Genomic DNA, 21203 nt, shown 5'->3' with positions numbered 1-21203 from the left:
AAAAAAAAAAAAAAAAAGTTCTGTAAAACTATAGTGTTTTTGTTTTCCAATATAAATTTACAAACACAATCCATGGGTTTGGGTACAAAAATACTGAGTAATCCAAATCCTGACAACACACAGTTAAAAAAATCTTAGAATATCGTGAGTATCTTTTATTAATCTTAATGTGATTAGCATAATTTGAAGAAAAAAACTGGCATGCTGAAAATAAATGGGCTTATAATAGCTGCAGAATATTTCTAAAAGATGCATAAGAAAGCAACAAAAATAAATGCAAAGCAGAAATCAAAAAGAATGCTTGATTGAATTAATGAAAAATTATAACATATAGACTGCCATCTTGGTAAAAGCAAGGATACAAAATGTTACCATTCAAAAGTCTCAATATCACAAATGAAGTTATTTTTCTTACTAGTTTGAGAGCAACATCATAAATGAAAATAATTGCAAGCTACTAGATCGAAAAAATAAGAAAAAAAAATTAAGAACATTTTGCAGGCAACCCTACCTGTCTTTTTGCTTGTGTAATACCCTAAAGTCAAGGGAAACAAACCATTGATAAAATGTATTCAAAGTTCTTTCTCTCCATGTGCAAATCAGAATAAATAAGAGACCACTTATACACTTGGAATAAACATTACAAAGTATTAAAAACAACAGAATATCTCGGGATGACTAGAAACATCATAATTGTTTAAAATAATTTGATAAGCTAAAAAGTAAACTGCGTTTCAAAACTTACAAGAAATCTTTAGTTTAGCAATTACATAATTTAACCAAACATACTTAAAACAAGGGTTCTGCTAAGTAAATAGATTAAATCATAAAGCAAAGACTTTGGAAGCTAAGTAAATATGTTAAATGAAGTTTTTAAAAGCTTAGCCGACAGGAAAATAAGTGGCAACTAAAATTCCATGTGTCATTTAAATACATGGTCGTGGGGAATAGAGGAGCAGGGAATCGTAATTGGGTTTTTTTTAAACCATGATAACTCTATAGAAAACATGAACAACCAGAACTTACAATCTCATTTAAAATTAAAACCCACTACTACCCTACTGCAAAGATCAAGAATCTGTTATTCCATGGCACCAATTCTCAGCACCACTTTCTACCAATGTCATATATGTCCCTTAACTGTCACTTTAATATCCTACTGTTAGATACCAATGAAAACCTAAAAATTAACACATTTGACTAAAACCTTAGGAAAATAAATTTAGCAAGTGAATTTTGAAGCATAAGATGCAGCTAACTAATAGAATATATTACCTGAGTAAGATAACGTCTGTAATCTTGCCTCAATTCTTCTTTTAGTTTATGTTTCTTACGTTCATAATCTTCCCCAAGTGGTAAACTTAATCCATAATCAATTCCTAGAAAGAAAACAACTTAAGTAATATAGCTCATTTTCAATGTCAATTTCAATACAATCTGCTGTCACCAAAGCACAGTAGCAAAGAACACAGTCATGTTTGATTCTGAGACTGGGATCAGGATAATAGTTTACTTAAAATGTTTCAGCAGGTCATACATTCACACATATGGAAAATATCCCTCACGCCCATGAAACCCAGTCACCCAGTTCTCCTGCCCAAAACAACCATTACTGTTTCTTATATTTTCTTCCAGAGACTTTATGCATCTATAAACAGATACTTTTAAATTACTGTGTGTGTGTGTGCATGTGTCTGTGTATTTACTTCTTCTCCCTTTAGATAAATGATTCTGCATTGTTTGGCATCTGGCTTTTTCAGAGTACAAAATTAAAGCTGATTACCTTTACTTCTTCACTTAATTCTACTGAAATTTCTATAAAGATAAATACCTACAACAATTTTAAGGTCTGTTTTCTAGTGTGTGAAAATTAATAATGTGATTTTTTTTTTTTTTTACTGTAAGAATATCTTTGTTATAACATGTTCGAGAAAAAATTATTAGGACTATGCATGGCTCAGGCTGAAATTTCCAAAAATTTTAGAAGTTAAGCCACCAATTGTGATTTCATATAAATGGGTATTAATTTTTTACTGTGGTAAAATATAAATAATATAAAATTTACCATTTTAACCATTTTTAAGCATACAATTAAGTGGCATTAAGCATATTCACAATGCTGTGCAAACCACCACACACACAAAATTAAGGTAACTTCCAGAATTTTTTCATCATCCCAAACAGAAACTCCATAGAAGGATGTTAATTTTTTAAGAAAAACTTTAATTTTGAGTCATGTTTCCATACATAGAGCTCAAAAATCAAATTACATTTTGGGGTGATGATCGACAATAGTGATGGCTGTACAACTTGTAAATATACTAAAAACTTGTAAATATACTAAAAATATAGTACAATTTCAATGGGTAAACTTTGTGATATGTAAATTATCTCGATAAAGCTGTTAAAAATCAAATTATATACTTTCAAAATATTTTTAATAGTAAAATACTATGTCAAGAAGCACAGATATCAGATGAGTATTTAGATTTTTGAAGCTCCTCTCCCTTTTTTAGTCCTACTATATAATACCATAGTATAAAAAGTTTATCATTTCTAAACAAAATAATTTTCCTTAATGAGTCAGCTACAAGGAATATAGGTGAAATAATTAACCATAGTTTATAAACTGATATAGATATCACCGTTTTTGTGTCTTACTCCCTCACAATGCAGCTAAATGATGGGACTTTTCATAAAAGTGTCATATAACTGCTTTATTACATCACTGAAATATTTCAGGGGGGAAAGCCCCAAGTGGTATAAATATAAATGGATGTCTGTTGATTTTTACGGAATACTAAATTCCACTTTCCACCATGAACACCATGGAATTCTCTTGATAAACACTTCTAGCCTACATAATCCTGATAATAGTGGGTAAAGCAGGCATCCTTAGGGATGCCTCTCACTCACACTCCCAACTCTCTCCCAAAAGAATTTAAAGTATCCCATATGCTTAGAATTTTAAATCATCCTAGAAAAGCATTCTTTCTTCACAGAGGAATCCAAACCTTATTTTTAAAGATACAGAATTTAAGCCTAAAGAGAGAAACAGTTTCAATTCTCACATTCAGAATGGAGTATCACACATGGAACTAAGCCGTAAGGTCAATGAAGGTAAGGCCATGCTTTATTCAATTTTATAATGCCTGGTATATAACTTATATCCAAGAAATGTTCACTGAATAAATGTATGAATGAATATATGAATGAATCCTTGAATACGAAGAAAGAATGAGAGAAAGGGAAAAAGCACGCAATTTTTAATATTTCATTTCTGCTTTTAGGCAGTCTGATTGCACAGAGAAGCAGCATAGTAACTAGTAACCAAAGTTACTTATCTCTAGTCACAATGGATACTCTATTGTGTCAAGGAGAAAAAGAAAACAATGCTCCAAGGATGATGCCTCTCAACATGCCAGGCTTTCCTACTCAGGAAAGCAGTAATTCACAGCTTTCTAAAAAGTCATGTATTTAAGGTGGTTTTTATTAACACAGGTTTTCAATTTTGCTTGGTGGATTTATGTGGAAAGATAGAAATTAAAATGTGATTTTCATTTATAAATTACTATTTATACTAAGTTCAGTTTCATTTATCAAGAGGATTTGCCTTTTACTATTGCCACAAACAGTATTTGTAATAATTGTCTTAAGAGACAAGGAAGAATACATACTGACTGCCTTCTGAACTACTTTAAATTTTACTAAGTTTAAGGTTTAGTCAACAGAAAATACTTTTTAACTGTTATTTTTGTTATTTTATTTTGTCATAAAATAAATAAAGTCCTTTGTTGCTCACGCAACAAAGTCCAGAGGAAACTAAGTACAAATCTCCAAGAATTCTTCCCCCATGGAATCACATAGGACACAACTTGTGACAACATAATGTGAAGTGTTGTAGGTCAGAGAAATAAAATTAAGAACTATATGGAACAATTTAAGTATTCTGTTCCTTTTAAACTATGCATGAACTATGGCATCTTAACTGACTTAAGAAACATGGTCAGACTTACTTAATTCAGAGCAGTTGTCTTATGATGGTTCTAGTGGCAAATAAAGCATTAGTGTCATCTTAGGGTCATTTGAAGTGATGTCACTGAAGTACATCAGTGACTCTAAGACAGTTAACATTATGCTTCAGAACTGTATCAATTACAAGTATTAGCTCCTATAGTGGTTATGGGGTAAATAACTATATATTCAAAACTAAAGTATGCAATCTTTTTAAAATTAATTTACCTTCTAACACAGCACTCATAATAAGCAATTTATAGAACAAATTACCATGGAACACTTAGCTTTCTCTTTTATTATATTACCATGAGAAGTTACTACATAAAAATAATCAAAAGACAAATTATAGGAAATAATAATAGGACTTTCCATAAGCAAGTGACTTATCAAGGGACAGGGCTGCTTTAACTGAAACACTGTACTCAAACTTTACCTATAAAGATATTATTACATAGGACTCATTTGACTTGTACAAACTGAACAAAACTAGTAGAATGTCTGACATTTAGTTCACAATAAGAGAAACCTAAGATTACAAATGTTAAAAAGAATGAGAATTAAAAATTCAACTAAAAATTAGTAAAAAAAAAAAACCACATCAATTTCCTGTTGTCCATTTCCCAAAATCTTTACATTAACTGTAATTTTTTGGCCTAGTCTAAACCTCAGAGCTTCTCTGCAATGTAAAATTCTACTGCTGCTTCCTTTCTGATAATTTTAAAATTTAACAATGTAATTGTTTTCTCCTTTATAATTCTCTTCCAAATTTCCATAAGAATAATTGTACTTAAAATTTGTAAAAATTTTGTAATTGAATTTGTAAAATTGTAATTGAATTTGTAAAAATCACACAAATTTCTAGTAACAAGAGTAAAAGTCTCTTTATCTTACTCTGGTAATCTGTAATCATTTTTGCTTGATTTTCAAAATAATTACTTCAGAGCATGGAAAATAAATCTAGAAAATTTTGGAGTCTAAAATACAGATTAATACTATTTTGATATAAGATTGAAGGACACTGCCTAGAAATGGATAAAAACACATAGGGACTATGGTCACAGAAGATGGATTCTTCAAGTACCCAAAGTTTAGAGGTAAGGGAGTTGAAAAGGAACCAGGAAAAAAAAAAGAAAAGGAGTCTTCTGGAAGTCCCCCAAGCCACCTCCAGGCTGAGTGATTCACTAGAAAGACTTACAGAATGCATTATATTCATGATTACAGTTTATTACTATGAAAGAATACAAAGAAAAATTAGCAAAGGGAAAAAGCTCACGCAACAAAGTCCAGAGGAAACTAGGTACAAATCTCCAAGAATTCTTCCCCCATGGAATCCCATAGGACACAACTTGTGACAACATAATGTGAAGTGTTGTCTACTAAGAAAGCTCATTAGACTCAGTGCCCCAGGTTTTTAGTCAGAACAGGTCACATAGGCACCCTCTGCCTAGCATATACCAAGATTCCAGACTCTACAAAAGGAAAGCAGTTGTTCTACTTGGTCATATGGTTTATACAATTTTATTTAGGCACAATGACCTTATCATTTAGAGGATTTTTAGATCAGTTTTAGATCAGTACCGGGAACTGTTTACTAGCTAAATTCAAGATACTAGCCAAGGGCCAGTCTTGCAGGCAGACCTAAGGACAGTCCGTCCCAGGCCGGCTTTGTTAAAAGTGATCTGCACAAGGAACTAGTAAGATAGGAAAAAAACCAGAAGAGTAGCTCTAGAAGCCAAATGAAGAAAATGCTTTAAGGAAGCAGTAAGATGTTAAGTGGAGCAGGTAAGCTGAACCATAAAAGATTTCAAAACTGCTCACTAAATGTAGTTATGTAAGAGGTTACTACAGATCTTAATCTTTGTGGGTGAGAAGCATAGAAGTAAGCCTGATGGGAAAAGGTTTAAGAAACTGAGGTGAGAGGAATTGGAGATAATAAATATACATAATTCTAACTTTTGAACAAAGAAAAACCTAGAAACTGACAGTAGCTGGAGGAACATACAGGATTTTATAAAATAGGAGATATTATAGCAATGCTTATATTCTGACATAAATGTTCTAATAGAAAAGAAAAATAATTTATGATTCAGGTGAGGAGGAAAATTGATGAAGTGATAATATTTTCAATGAAAAGGGACAGAAGGCTATATAAGTAGAGGAGTTGGTCTAACAATCTATGGTAACAGAAGACAAGGCAGAATATATAGTACAGATGAGGGTTGGCTGGCAGATATAAGGGTGGGAGATAAGGGTAAATTCTAACTGCTTCTATTTTGCAGGGAAATACAAAGTAAAACCATGGGCAGGGGGATGAGGAATGGAGTTTGAGGAGAGAAGAAAAGACGAAATAGCTGCCTTGTAGGATAGGAATGGATTAGGGAAATGTAACAGAAGCGCCAACAGCCGTGAGGACACACACCTTAGGTTAGTAGTCAGTACTTTAACATGGTTGTGGGTTTTCTCCACCCAAATCGGCTACCTACATACCAGCACACAAAAGGCTCAGAGTTAGATTTAACAAGAGATGAGATTTTCCCAAATAGATAAGATAAAGGGAAAGAGAAGCAAGAAAGGTAAGGGAGTCGATAAAATGGACCATGGAACTTAAGCCACATAAGGAAGTAATGAGAGGGTAGGTCCTTTAAGGGAGTAGAATCAAGGGATGGTAGGTCCTGGTAATGTCAATTATTTGGAATATTTGTCAGAGGCAGGACACAAGAGAAAATCAGCTGAAAAAAAATGGAAGTGGTCATCAAAGAAAATATTTGCAACTGTAATTCAGTCACTGGTAACAGAGGTCTAAGATAGAACTACTGAAGTGGGTGGCTGAGGAAGAGTGGAAAACAGTATCACAACATGAAGTCAAAAAACTAAAGAGGTACTAAATGTTTAAGGAATTAGAGGAATGGCTCTGAATCTGTGAATAACTGCAGTACGAAGTGAGTACAAGAGACTGATGTGGCGAATTTCAAAGATGTCGGGTTATAGGGAGGACAAGTAGTATGAAAGTCCCAAAAAAGAAATCCAACTCCAGATTAAATGAGGGAAGAATATATAGCACAGCATCTGGCACCACAGTCAGCACTCAATATAGGTTAGTTGGTAGTAGTAGCAATAGCAGAAAGAAAAGTGGACTTTAATATTTTACTGACCTTTCAAACATCAGGATCCTTCTTGGTTTAAATGATCTTTATTGGTGGGGTGCCTGCGTGGCTGAGTCAGTTAAGCATCTGCCTTCAGCTCAGGTCATGATCCCAGGGTCCTGGGATTGAGTCCCACATTGGGCTCCCTGCTTAGCAGGGAGTCTGCATCTCCCACTCCCTCTGCCCCTCTTTCCTTCCGCCTTCCCTGTGCGCTCTCTCTCAAATAAATAAAATCTTTAAAAAAAATAATCTTTATTGGCTTCTCTTGTCAAATGTATAAGGTATCAGTAAATCAAAGTTTTCTGGCAAATCCCAAAATACTTACTGATTTTGAGCACTTCCTACTGTGGAAAGCAAAGAAAACTTTCTCCCACAAGCCCAATTTTTTAAAAAATTGAGGAATAATATACATACCAAAAAAGCACAATCTTAGGCATATTGCTCAATGAATTTGTACAAAAGTATGCACTATTGTAATAACTCAGATTTCTTTCCACCTCACAAGGCACACTTTTGCTCCTTCCCTATTAATGCCCCCTCCCAGAGCTTACAAGTATTCAGACTTCTATTAATATGGATGCGTTGGAGCTGTTCTTTTTTTGTGATCTTTTTTACATTTTACTGCACTCAATATTACTTATGTGAGATTCAGCCACATAGCTATATGCGGCAGTGGTTCATTCTTTTCAATTTGTGTCTTCTTTCAGTGTATGAATACATCACAACTTTTTTTAATCCATCCTACAGTTAACAGACATTTCAGTGGTTTCCTGCTGTTTGGGAGGGTGGGGGGGAGCACTATTATGAACAAAATTCCATTGACATTCTTGTACATGTCTTTGGTGAACACGTGTATTTCTCTTGGTTATATTCCAAGGAGTGGAATTGTTGGGTCACTGGATAAGGTCACCGAGTTCAGTAGGTATTGCCAGTTTTTCTGGCACCTGGGTGGCTCAGTTGGTTAAGCGACTGCCTTCGGCTTAGGTCATGATCCTGGAGTCCCTGGATCGAGTCCCGCATCGGGCTCCCTGCTCGGCAGGGAGTCTGCTTCTCCCTCTGACCCTCCCCCCTCTCATGTGCTCTCTCTCTATCTCATTCTCTCTCAAATAAATAAATAAAATCTTTAAAAAAAAAATCACTAATATGCCTAGAAATGGTGTAGAAAGAAAATATCATTTGCTTCCACAGATCATTTTCAGCTGACTCCCATATTTCATTAAACCTGAGTTATTCTAACAAATTCCTTATTAAGGATATCATGTCATCAGCTTATATAGACTAAACCATGTACATGCCATGTAAAATAAAGAACTTCACTAGCCTTTGTCCTGTTTCCGGGGAGGTAACTTCTAAATCCTTGGAATATTCCAAGTGATAGAAGGCTCTTTGTTATTCATTGTAGGTCCCTGGGACCCATACACAATAGTTTATACTAATATACTAACTCATGGTGAGCTCCTATATAGTTTATGCTTAAGAGATAACATAGATGGGAGCTGGTCACACCAGAAAGACCACACCAGAAAGATGGGACTAGAGGGTTAGACCTTTGAGCCATTTGACATCAGCCAGACCTCAAGGGAAAGTTGGGAGTCTGGAGACTGAGTGACATGACCAGTGAAATCTCAATAAAAGCTCTGGACACTGAAACTCAGGGGAGCATGCTGGCTGGCAATAGTACTGATGTTCCAGGAGAGGAGAGTGACATATCCCTGAGGCTGACAGAAGCTTCACATGTGGACCACTCCCAGACCACGCCCTATCTATCTCCCCTGTTGGTTAGTTCTAATTTGTAGCTTGTGCTACAACAGAACTGTAATCATGAAGTACAGCACTTTCTTGAGTTCTGTAAGTCATTCTAGTGACTACTAAACTCGACAGAGTAGTGGAAACCCCCATATTTGTAGCCAGAATAGAGGATGGCTTGTGGACTCCAAAACTAGCTGCTGATGTCCAAAGTAAGAGAAGCCTTGTGGAGGACTATGCCCTTAATTTGTGAAGTTTGGTTCAACCCTGGGTAGTTGGTGTCAGAAATCATTGTAATGCTCCTCAAATACTTCTGTGAGAGGTACAGAATGAGAATGGAAGAATAACATGGATAAGCATTACCCATAAATATTACCACTAACAAATGAATTTACAAAAATCATAAAAATGCAGTGGGATTCATGATAGCTGCATCATGAGCTATCAACAGATTTTCACTGGCTAAATGAATATTGTCAGTTTTATATTATTGATAACTATTATGCTTAATTACTTATTCAAAGTATGATATCAAAGATCTTAATTCAAAATATAATTTCCAAACTGGACCTTTTTTAGACCAGTTTGCTTCATAAGTCCTGTAAGAAACCACATGAGAAAAATCTCCAAAAGAACAAAGAAAAAAATAAAGAAAAGAAAGAAAGAAAAAGAAAATTCTCTAATGCCAAATTATTTTACATTTTTCCCATTGTGACAAACTACATATTTGGCCTAATTTCTTTCTAGTTTTATTGAGAAATAATTGACATAAATCACTGTATGACTTTAAGGCACACAGCTTGATTGTCTGATTTATACATACTGTGGAATAATTACCACAATAGGTTCTGCTAACATCCATCTTCTTGTATAGATACAATAATTAGGCAAGAAAAAAAGAAAAACATTTTCCTTCTCATGAAAACTCTTAGAACTTACTCTCAACAAATTTCTTATACATCACACAGCAATGTTAGCTGTAATCATCATGTTATACATTATTTCCCTAATATGTATGTATATATGTATTTATTTATTTTTAAGCCCTGTACTTATTACAACTGGAAACTTAGACCTTTTGACCACCTTCCTCTAATTCCCCTGCCCCTATCCTTCACCTCTGTTAACCACAAGTCTGATCTCTTTTTCTGAGTTTGGTTTTATTTTCTGTTTAAATTCCACATGTGAGATCAGGCAGTATCTGTCTTTCTCTGACTTACTTCACTGGGCAATAACGCCTTCAACTCACCAATAGTGTGCAAGCAAGGGTTCCATGACAGCATTTGTTATCTCTGTCTTTTTGATGATGGCCATTCTAACAGGCATGAGGTGATCTCTTTGTAGTTTTAATTTGCACTTCCCTAATGACTAGTGATGTTGAGCATCTTTTCTTATACATCTGGTCTAATTTTAAGGCCACAATTATTCAAGCAAGTCAGTAACTGAATGCTGATAAGTTTTTATAAAATCAAATTATGTATTATTCTTTAGTAAGATTCAATGCACATCAAAAATAATTATTGTTTCAGTTCACAATAAAACAACCATTCTATGGTTGTTTTTAATTCTATTAAAAACATTCTATCTATTAAATTCTACATACCCAACAGAATAGTTATTTTTGCAATGGGGACCCTCATTCATTCAGAACATCTTCCTTAAACACTAAAGTGACAGGCACTGTGCTAGGCAGCAAATACATAATAGCAGGCAAGCTGGCATACCACTGCAGTACAAGAGACAGTTGAGTAAGTTCAAAACTACACTTTACAGAGAGAATCAATGCAACAGAAGCACAAGAGGACAAAACATAAATAACTAACACAATCTGGGAAAATCAATAAAAGGATAAAATTATCATACGGTAAACAAGAATACATTGAAGGAGTTGAGCAAGACTAACGTGATCCTATTTGTTTTTCTGAAAAGATAATGAAAGGCAGTGCAGAGACTTAGTGGGGGGGGGGCTAGACCATAAAACAAAAAGAACACTAGAAAAAAAATCAGAGACAGCACAGGCCTGCATAAAATAATGTTTGTGGGATTAGAGAAAAATAAACTGATTTTTAAATTTAAGCAGTAGAATCAACTGAACTTATGTAATTACTTGCTGTGGGAGGCAAAGAAGGGAGTCAAAGATGACTAGGCAAACACCTCACTGGAGTACCAGAAAGTTTGAGAAGAGTAAAGGTAATCTTGCATATGTTAATTCTGAGCCCATGACATCCAAGTATTGACGTCCAATAGGACATTAGATATATGGGTCCGAAGTTCAATAAAAAAAATTTTTAAATTTTAAAAAATCAGGATTGGAATACAGATTTAGAGGTCATGAACACACCGATGATATATAAAGCCTCTGAGTGGACAAGGTCAGTCAGGGAATATATGAAATGAAAAGGCCTAAGACACTGCCCAAAAGAACACCAATTAAGGAATAAGCAGAGGTCACTGTCTTTAAACTAGACTTTAAACTCTCCATCATTTGTGCATGTAATAAAGAATAATTCTTAAATTCTTAGTAGAATTTAATAGAATAGAAACAGAGAGCTTAAATAACCTGTGCCAGGTTACAAAGGCATGACATGTACAATCCAGAGCAAGCTGTAACCCAGAATTTCAAAGTGATTCTAACCTTACTGCATCAGAGAATCTACTATTAAACTTTTTAAAAAATTATCTCTTACAGGGCGCCTGGGTGGCTCAGTTGGTTAAGCAACTGCCTTCGGCTCAGGTTATGACCTCAGGGTCCTGGGATCGAGCCCCGCATCAGGCTCCCTGCTCTGCAGGAAGGCTGCTTCTCCCTCTCCCACTCCCCCTGCTTGTGTTCCCTCTCTCGCTGTCTCTCTCTGTCAAATAAATTAAAAAATTTAAAAATCTACAAAGACCTAAATGTGAGACCTGAAACCATAAACTCCGAAAAGGAAACAGGCAATAATCTCTTTGACATCGGTCCTAGTGTCATTTTTCTATATACGTCTCCTAAAGCAAGAAAACAAAAGCAAAAACAAAATACTGGGACTACACTAAAATAAAAAGTTTTTGTACGATGAAGGAAACCATCAACAAAACAACAAGACAACCCACTGAGCGGGAGAAGATATTTATAAACAATTCATTCAGTAAGGGGTTTAATATCAAAAATATATAAAGAACTTATACAACACCAAAAAAAAAAAAAAAAAAAAAAACCACCACATAACACAGTTAAAAAATGGGAAGACAGGAGGAGACATTTTTCCAAAGAAGACATAAAGATGACTAACAGACACATAAAAAGATGTTCATCACCATTAATCAGCAGGGAAATGCAAATCAAAACCATATTTATATCTGTCAGAATGGCTACAATCAAAAACATAAGAAACAACAAGTGAAGAAAAAGCATGTGGAGAAAATCATGTGGAGAAAAAGGAACCCTTGTGCACTATTGGTGGGAATGTAAATTGGTTTAGCCACCACAGAAAACAGCATGGAGTTGGCTCAAAAAATTAAAAATAAATATAACATATGACCCAGTAATTTCACCACTGGTTATTTAACCAAACAAAAACATTATTTTGAAAAGATATATCACCCCTAAGTTCACTGCAACATTATTTACAATAACAAGATATGGAAGCAACCCAGTGTCCATCAATAGCAAACATATAAAGAAGATATGGTTACATATATGGAATGGAATATTACTCAGCCATAATAAAAGAGTAAGATCCTGCCACTTGCAACAACATGGATGGATCTAAAGGTTATTCTGGTAAGTGAAATAAGTCAGAGAAAGACAAATACCATACAGATTTCCCTTACATGTGAATCTAAAAAACAAAACAAACAGAAAAGAAACCAGACTCAAATACAGCAAACTGAACTGGTGGTTGCCAGAGGCAAAGTGAATAAGGGGGATGGGTGAAATAGATAAAAATCCAAACTTCCAGTTAAAAATAAGTCACAAAGATGAAAAATATAGTATACGGAATAGAGTCAGTAATACTGCGATATTGTTGTATGATGACCACACTTATCGTGGTAAGCAATGACTAATGTATAGAATTGTTGAATCAATATGTTGTACACCTGAAATTAATATAACACTGTATGTTATTTATACTTCATAGAAAAATTTCTACGTATTTTCATAACCATAATCAAAAACTCAGTATAGCTGCAATATTAACTTCTGTACAATTCTAATATAGTAATAATTAAAACATTCACTAAATAGCATTTTGTATCCTCTAAGCATCTCTGATTTTTAAATAAACATCCACATTTTTATTCAATTAACACATTTTCCCTCTCACACACAAATCCATTCAAATTTTTCAATTAATTTTTACTTATGTTGTATATACTTACTGCCATGATTTCCATAAATTATAAGGGAATATCATTTAAAATGGGTAGATTTTTCTCAGTATGCATTATATTTCCTTTGCAGACAGTATAGTCATATGTAAGATTCCAGATATCAAAGAGTTACTGCGATTCCAAAGAAACCTTTTTTTCTGACAATACAGAACTCTTTTCACAACGGCCTGCTAAGAATACTTTAAAATCAATTTAGCATACCTAATGACATACCTAAAGAACTCCTGGTCTGTTGACTGTTTGGTGGTATGTTTTCCTTAGCCATGGAGATTAATATTTTACTGTTTTCAGAAAGCTTTTCTGATGCCTTTCCCTGAAAGAAACATTGTATTTACAAAAGTAAGGGGGGGGTGGAATCTACAAAATACACACTCTATCCCAATAATTAAACTGGGATTTACAACAAAATTACACAATATGTCATAGAAGAAATTCAAGTGTTAGGTTTGAGGAATTAACCAAAAGTATTTAACAGTGTAATAAATGTAATAAATTTTAATTAAATATTAGAATTCATATATCAACAAATATTCACTGAGTTCCTACTACATAGTATCCCAGGCACTGGAAACACAAATGAAAAAAACATATGAGAATCTCTGCCATCATGGAATTCAAACTACTGAGGGGACAAGCGATAAACATACTATGTAATTAGACTGTAATACATAGACAGTAATTGGTAATGTCTATTGGGAAATAAATGGAGCATGGTAAGAAGGGCCATAAATGATGCAGGAGGGACTGAAAGACCTCACTGAGCAGTGATACTTGAATTAGGACTTAAAGATCATGATATATGTATAATTTAATATTAGAAATAATAATAAAATTATATTTAAAACTATGTAATAACCCTTTTTAAACACCGTAAGCTACTTGTAAGTGGAGAGTGGTTAAAACCACAGACTTTGGGGCTGGACACATGATGGTTCCAATCATGAAGCCACCACTGTTTGTACCTGGATGAATTACTTAACCCCTTTGAGCTTTACTTTCTTGATCTGTAAAACAAAAATATTCCACATACTTAACAGAGACATTATGATTAAATAAGATAATACATGTAAAGTCCTTGACACAACTCCTTGACCAGAGCAGCTATTATGGAACGAAGAAGGCAATACAGTACATTGGTTACGAGAGCAAGCATTACAGTCAGGATATCAGGAATCAAAGCCTACTTCTATTAACTCTGTGACCTTAGTCTCATTACTTAACTTCCCCATACCTCAGTTTACTCATTTAGAAAATGAGCATAACAACAGTATTTATCTCACAGATTCACATGAATCATAAATGTAACCTCTTAAGACTAAGCCTCATCCATGAAAGGAAAAAACCTGCAACAAATACTCTATCCAGCAAGGCTATCATTTAGAATTGAAGGAAAGAAAGAGATTTCCAAACAAAAATTAAAGAAATTCATCACCACTAAACCAGCCTTACAAGAAATGTTAAAGGGGATTCTTTGAGTGGAAAGGAAAGACCACAGCAGAAATAAGAAAAGTAGGAAAGGAAAAACTTTCACAGCTACATATTAACATAGTAAAATAGAATAATCCCTTATAAAACCAGTATAGAGGTTAAAGCACAAAAGAAGCAAAATCAAATATATCTATAGGGGCGCCTGGGTGGCTCAACTGGTTAAGTGTTATGCTCAGGTTATGATTCCAGGGCTCCTTACTTGGCAGGGAGCCTGCTTCACCCCTATCCCTCTGCCACTCCCCCTGCTTGTGCTCTCTCCCACTCTCTCTAAAATAAATAAATAAGATCTTTTAAAAATATATATCTATAAAAATCAGTAATGGGATTCACAAAAATAAAAGGATGTAAAATATGACACCATATACCTAAAACGTGGGGTACAAGGGAGTAAAAATTTAGTGCTTTACAATGAGTTCAAACTTAAACAACCATTAACTTAACAGACTGCTATATGCATAAGATGTTATATACAAACCTAATGGTAACCACAAATCAAAAACCAGTAATAGATATAAAGAAAAGAGAAAGGAATACAAGAATATCACTAGAGAAAGCCCATCATACCACAAGAGAGCAAGACAAGAAAGGAACAAAGAACTATAAAAACAACCATAAAACAATTAACAAAATGGCAGTAAGTACATACCTATCAATAAATACTTTCAGTGTAAATGGACTAAATGCTCCAAAAAAGGATATAAGGTGACTAAGTGGATAAAAAAGCAAGACACACAAAAAAGGGCTGTATCATGAATGGCACATGTAGGGCAGCTGCATTGCTCTTCCTGTGGAAATGACATCAAGAGATTTCAGAATCATCAATTTTTTGGTACCTGAGCAGCTGGTGATCGTTGGTCCTGGTGCCCCATTAAAGGAAAAAAGGGGGGGGGCAAGATATAAGATATATGCTGCCTACAAGGGACTCATTTCAGACCTAAAGACCTATGAAGATTGAGAGTGAAGGGACAGGGGAAGAGCAAGATGGTGAAGGAGTAGGAGACCTCAATTTCGTCTGGTCCCAGGAATTCAGCTAGTTATCAAACCATTTAGAACACCTACGAACTCAACAGGAAATCGAAGAAAAAAGAACAGCAGCAATTCTCTGAACAGAAAAGCGACCACTTTCTGGAAGGTAGGACGTGCAGAGAAGTGAATCAGAGGCGATATTCAGGAAGATAGACGGCGGGGGAGGGGGCCTCCATCAGTCGCTACCAGCAAGTGATAGAGCAGCGGAGCACAAAATTGGAAATTTCAGAAGTCTGCTCCACTGAGGGACGTTGCTCCGCTGGCTAAGCGGTGGGGGAGGGGGGGACCCTCGCTGGGACAGTGTGGTCTCAGGACCCTCAGGGCCACAGAAAGACGGGCGTGCCTGAGTGTGACAGAGCTCCCAGGTATCGGAGCAGGGAAGCCAGCTGCAGAGACTGAGCCGAGGAGTGGGTTCTCAGCTCGGGTTTGCCATAAACCGTGATCCGTGGCATAGTCGGGCCACTGTTCAAGCAGGGACCCAACAAGTAGCAGATCCTCCCCCGGGAGGAGCGACACAGGAACCCGATGTAGGAATCTCCTGGGTTTGGAGACTCCAAACGGGGTCATGTGCCAGAGATAGAAATGCTCAGTCACAGGCCAGGTGAGCACGGAGTCCAGCCAGAGTCCAGGGAGACAGGAGTGATTGCTTTTCTCTGAGGGCTCACTGAGGAGTGGGGCCCCGAGTTCTCGGCTCCTCCGGGCTGGAGACTGGGAGGCCGCCATTTTCACTCTCGTCCTACAAAGCTGTAGGGAAAGCTTGCAGGGAACAAAAGCTCCTGAGAGCAAACCCAAGCAGATTACCTAGCCCACCCCCGGCAAGAGTGGGGAAATTCCGCCTCAGGCAAAGCATTTGAGAATCACTGCAACAGGTCCCTCCCCCAGAAGATCAGCAAGAACATCCAGCCAAGACCAAGTTTACCGATCAATGAAAATGACAAAACCCCAACCCTAGAGGAATACAGCACATAGGATTCATGGCTTTTTTCCCATGATGCTTCAGTCTTTCGAAGTTAATTTTTAAAATTTTCTTTACTCTTTTTTTGGTTTTTTTTAGTTGAATTTTTCTTCCCTTTTTCAACCAACATCTTATCAATTCCTTTCTTAAAATTTTTAATTTTCATTTTTATATTCATATTTTATCCCTTCATTGTATTTAACTTTATTTTTTGTATATATGTAAGTTTTTATTTAACATTTTGGGCTACAGTTTATTCTAACAAACCAAAATGTACCCAAAATCTAGTGTATGACATTGTCCTAGTCTCCCGTCTGATCACATTCTTTTTTTTAATTTTTTCGTTTTTTTCAACCAACTTATCATCACTTCCTTTTCTAAATCTTTTTTTTTTTTTTTAAGATTTTATTTATTTATTTGACAGAGAGAGAGAGAACAAGTAGGCAGAGAGGCAGGCAGAGGGAGAGGGAAAAGCAGGCTCCCTGCCGAGCAGGGAGCCCAATGCGGGGCTCGATCCCAGGACCCTGGGATCATGACCTGAGCCAAAGGCAGCCGCTTAACTGACTGAGCCACCCAGGCGCCCTCTAAATCTTTTTTAATTTTCATCTTTACAGTCATATTCCATCCCTTCATTGTATTTACCCTTATCTATCTATATATAAGTTTTTCTTTAAAATTTTGGGAAGCAATTTCTTCTAACGGGCCAAAATCCACCCAAAACCTAGTGTGTGGCTCTGTTCTATCACCAGCCTGATCATATTCTTCCCCCCACTTCGGTTCCCCCCAGTTTCAGGTCTCCTCAGATTTGTTTAGTGTATATTTTTCTGGGGTCACTGTTACCCTGTTAGCATTTTGTTCTCTCATTTAGCTATTCTCCTCTGGACAAAATGACAAGACGGAAAAACTCACCTCAAAAAAAAAAAAGAACAAGAAGCAGTACCAACTGCCAGGGAACTGATCAATATGGACATTAGTAAGATGTCAGAAATAGAGTTCAGAATGACGACTATAAAGATACTAGCTGGGCTTGAAAAAAACAGAAAATACTAGAGAATCACTTTCTGGAGAAATGAACTAAAATCTAAGCAAGTCGAAATCAAAAATGGACGCTCTAACTGCTAGGATAAATGACGCAGAAGAGAGAATCAGTGATATAGAAGACCAAATGATGGAAAATAAAGAAGCTGAGAAAAAGAGAGATAAACAACTACTGGATCACGAGGGCAGAATTCGAGAGATTAGCGATACCATAAGACGAAACAACATTAGAATAATTGGGATCCCAGAAGAAGAAGAAAGAGAGAGGGGGGGCAGAAGGTATATTGGAGCAAATTATAGCAGAGAACGTTCCTAATTTGGGGAAGGAAACAGGCATCAAAATCCAGGAGGCACAGAGAACCCCCCTCAAAATCAATAAAAATAGGTCAACACCCCAACATCTAATAGTAAAACTCACAAGTCTCAGAGGCAAAGAGAAAATCCTGAAAGCAGCTCGGGACAAGAAGTCTGAAACCTACAACAGCAGAAACATTAGATTGGTAGTAGACCTAGCCACAGAGACCTGGCAGGCCAGAAAGGACTGGCATGATATATTCAGAGCACTAAACGAGAAAAATATGCAGCCAAGAATACTATATATCCAGCTAGGCTGTCACTGAAAAGAGGAGAGATAAAAAGCTTCCAGGACACACAAAAACTAAAGGAATTTGCGAACACCAAACCAGACCTACGAGAAATATTGGAAGGGGTCCTCTAAGCAAAGAACAAACCCAAAAGTAACACAGACAAGAAAGGAACAGAGAAAATCTATGGTAACAGTCACCTTACAGGCAATACAATGGCACTAAATTCACCTCTTTCAATAGTTACCCTGAAAGTAAAGGGCTAAATGCCCCAATCAAAAGACACAGAGTATCAGACTGGATTAAAAAAAAAAAAACAAGACCCATCGATATGCTGTCTGCAAGAGACTCATTTTATTTTTTTATTTGTATTTTTTTATTTGAGAGAGAGAGAAAGCACGTACAGAGGGAGAGTGAGAGGGAGAAGCAGACTCCCCACTTATCGGAGAGCCTGATGCGGGGCTCGATCCCAGGACCCTGAGATCATGACCTGAGCCAAAGGCAGATGCCCAACTGACTGAGCCACCCAGGTGCCTCTGCAAGAGACTTATTTTAGACCTAAAGATATCTCCAGATTGAAAGTGAACGGGTGGAAAACCATTTACCATGCTAATGGACACCAAAAGAAAGCTGGGGTGGCAATCCTTATATCAGACAAATTAGATTTTAAACAAAAGAATGTAATAAGAGATGAGGAAGGATACTACATCATACTTAAAGGGTCTATCCAACAAGAAGATCTAACAACTGTAAATATTTATGCCCCTAACATGGGAGCAGCCAATTATATAAGCCAATTAATAACAAAATCTAAGAAACACAAGGACAATAATACAATAATAGTAGGGGACTTTAACACCCCCCTCACTGAAATGGACAGATCATCTAAACAAAAGATCAACAAGGAAATAAAGACTTTCAATGACACAATGGACCAGATGGACTTCACAGATATATTCAGAACATTCCATCCCAAAGCAACAGAATACACATTCTTCTCTAGTGCCCATGGATAGATCACATCCTGGGTCACAAATCAGGTCTCAACCAGTACCAAAAGACTGGGACCATTCCCTGCATATTTTCGGACCACAATGCTTTGAAACTAGAACTCAGTCGCAAGAGGAAAGTCAAAAAGAACTCAAATACATGGAGGCTAAAGAGCATCCTGCTAAAGAATGAATGGGTCAACCAGGAAATTAAAGAATTAAAAAAAATTCATGGAAACAAATGAAAATGAAAAAACAACTGTTCAAAATCTTTGGGATGCAGCAAATGTGGTCCTAAGAGGAAAGTATATAGCAATACAAGCCTTTCTCAAGAAACAAGAAAGCTCTCCAATACACAACCTAACCCTACACCTAAAGGAGTTGGAGAAAAAACAACAAATAAAGCCTAAACCCAGCAGGAGACGAGAAATAAAGATCAGAGCAGAAATCAATGAAATAGAAACCAAAAGAACAGTAGAACAGATCAACGAAACTAGGAGCTGGTTCTTTGAAAGAATTAACAAGATTGATAAACCCCTGGCCAGACTTATCAAAAAGAAAAGAGAGGGCGCCTGGGTGGCTCAGATGGTTAAGCGTCTGCCTTCAGCTCAGGTCATGATCCCAGGGTCCTGGGATCGAGTCCTGCATCGGGCTCCCTGCTCCTTGGGAGCCTGCTTCTCCCTCTGCCTCTCTCTCTCTCTCTCTCTCTGTCTCTCATGAATAAATAAATAAAATCTTAAAAAAAAAAAAAAAAAAAAGAAAAGAGAAATGACCCAAATAAATAAAATCATGAATGAAAGAGGAGAGATCACTAACAACTATAAGAACATATTATGAGCAACTATATTACAACAAATTAGGCAATCTGGAAGAAATGGATGTATTTCCTAGAGATATACAAACTATCAAAACTGAACCAGGAAGAAAGAGAAAACCTGAACAGACCTATAACCACTAAGGAAATTGAAGCAGTCATCAAATATCTCCTAACAAACAAGAGCCCAGGGCCAGATGGCTTCCCAGGGGAATTCTACCAAACATTTCAAGAATACCTATTCTTCTGAAACTGTTCCAAAAAACTGAAATGGAAGGAAAACTTCCAAACTCATTTTATGAGGCATTATCTTGATCCCAAAACCAGACAAAGACCCCATCAAAAAGGAGAACTACAGACCAATATCCCTGATGAACATGGATGCAAAAATTCTCACCAAAACCCTAGCCAATAGGATCCAACAGTACATTGAAAGGATTATTCACCACGACCAAGTGAGATTTATTCCTGGGCTGCAAGAGCAGTTCAACATCTGCAAATCAACCAATGTGATACAATACATTAATAAAAAAAAAAAAAAAAGAACAAGAACCATATGATCCTCTCAACAGATGCAGAAAAAACATGTGACATCGATTAAAACTTTTCACAGTGCAGGGATAGAGGGTACATACCTCAATATCATAAAAGCCATCTATGAAAAACCCACAGGGAATATCATTCTCAATGGGGAAAAACTGAGAGCTTTTCCCCTAAGGTCAGGAACATGTCAGGGATGTCCACTATCACCACTGCTATTCAACATAGTATTAGAAGTCCTAGGCACAGCAATCAGACAACAAAAAGAAATAAAAGGCATCTGAATTGGCAAAGAAGAAGTCAAACTCTTACTCTTTGCAGATGATATGATACTTTATGTGGAAAACCCAAAAGACTGCACCCCAAAACTGCTAGAACTCATACAGGAATTCAGGAAAGTGGCAGGATATAAAATCAATGCACACAAATCAGTGGCATTCCTATACACCAACAACAAGACAGAAGAAAGAGAAATTAAGGAGTTGATCCCATTTA

At 36.2% G+C, this 21203-nt stretch overlaps 1 protein-coding gene and 1 non-coding gene across 2 annotated transcripts in view; one reads left to right on the top strand and one right to left on the bottom strand.

Moving 5' to 3' along the window:
* Window positions 1-21203, bottom strand: part of CSPP1 (centrosome and spindle pole associated protein 1) — a 117397-nt gene that overhangs the window by 84217 nt on the left and 11977 nt on the right. The window contains exons 3-5 of the mRNA XM_081817125.1: window positions 13476-13587; window positions 1276-1379; window positions 512-535 (exon numbers count right to left, since the gene is read on the bottom strand). Of these exons, the coding sequence (XP_081673251.1) occupies window positions 512-535; window positions 1276-1379; window positions 13476-13587 (240 nt within the window). The remainder of the gene's footprint in view (window positions 1-511; window positions 536-1275; window positions 1380-13475; window positions 13588-21203) is intronic.
* On the top strand, window positions 15496-15630 carry LOC115941322 (U11 spliceosomal RNA). Its single transcript, XR_004076089.1, has one exon. It is a non-coding gene; the product is annotated as a U11 spliceosomal RNA (small nuclear RNA).

The sequence above is a fragment of the Leptonychotes weddellii genome, chromosome 4, assembly GCF_054177405.1.
Source record: "Leptonychotes weddellii isolate Sample4059 chromosome 4, ASM5417740v2, whole genome shotgun sequence".
Classification (NCBI taxonomy): domain Eukaryota; kingdom Metazoa; phylum Chordata; class Mammalia; order Carnivora; family Phocidae; genus Leptonychotes; species Leptonychotes weddellii.
The sequence above is the reverse complement of the archived record's forward strand: the minus strand, read 5'-3'. Positions and strand labels throughout refer to the sequence as shown.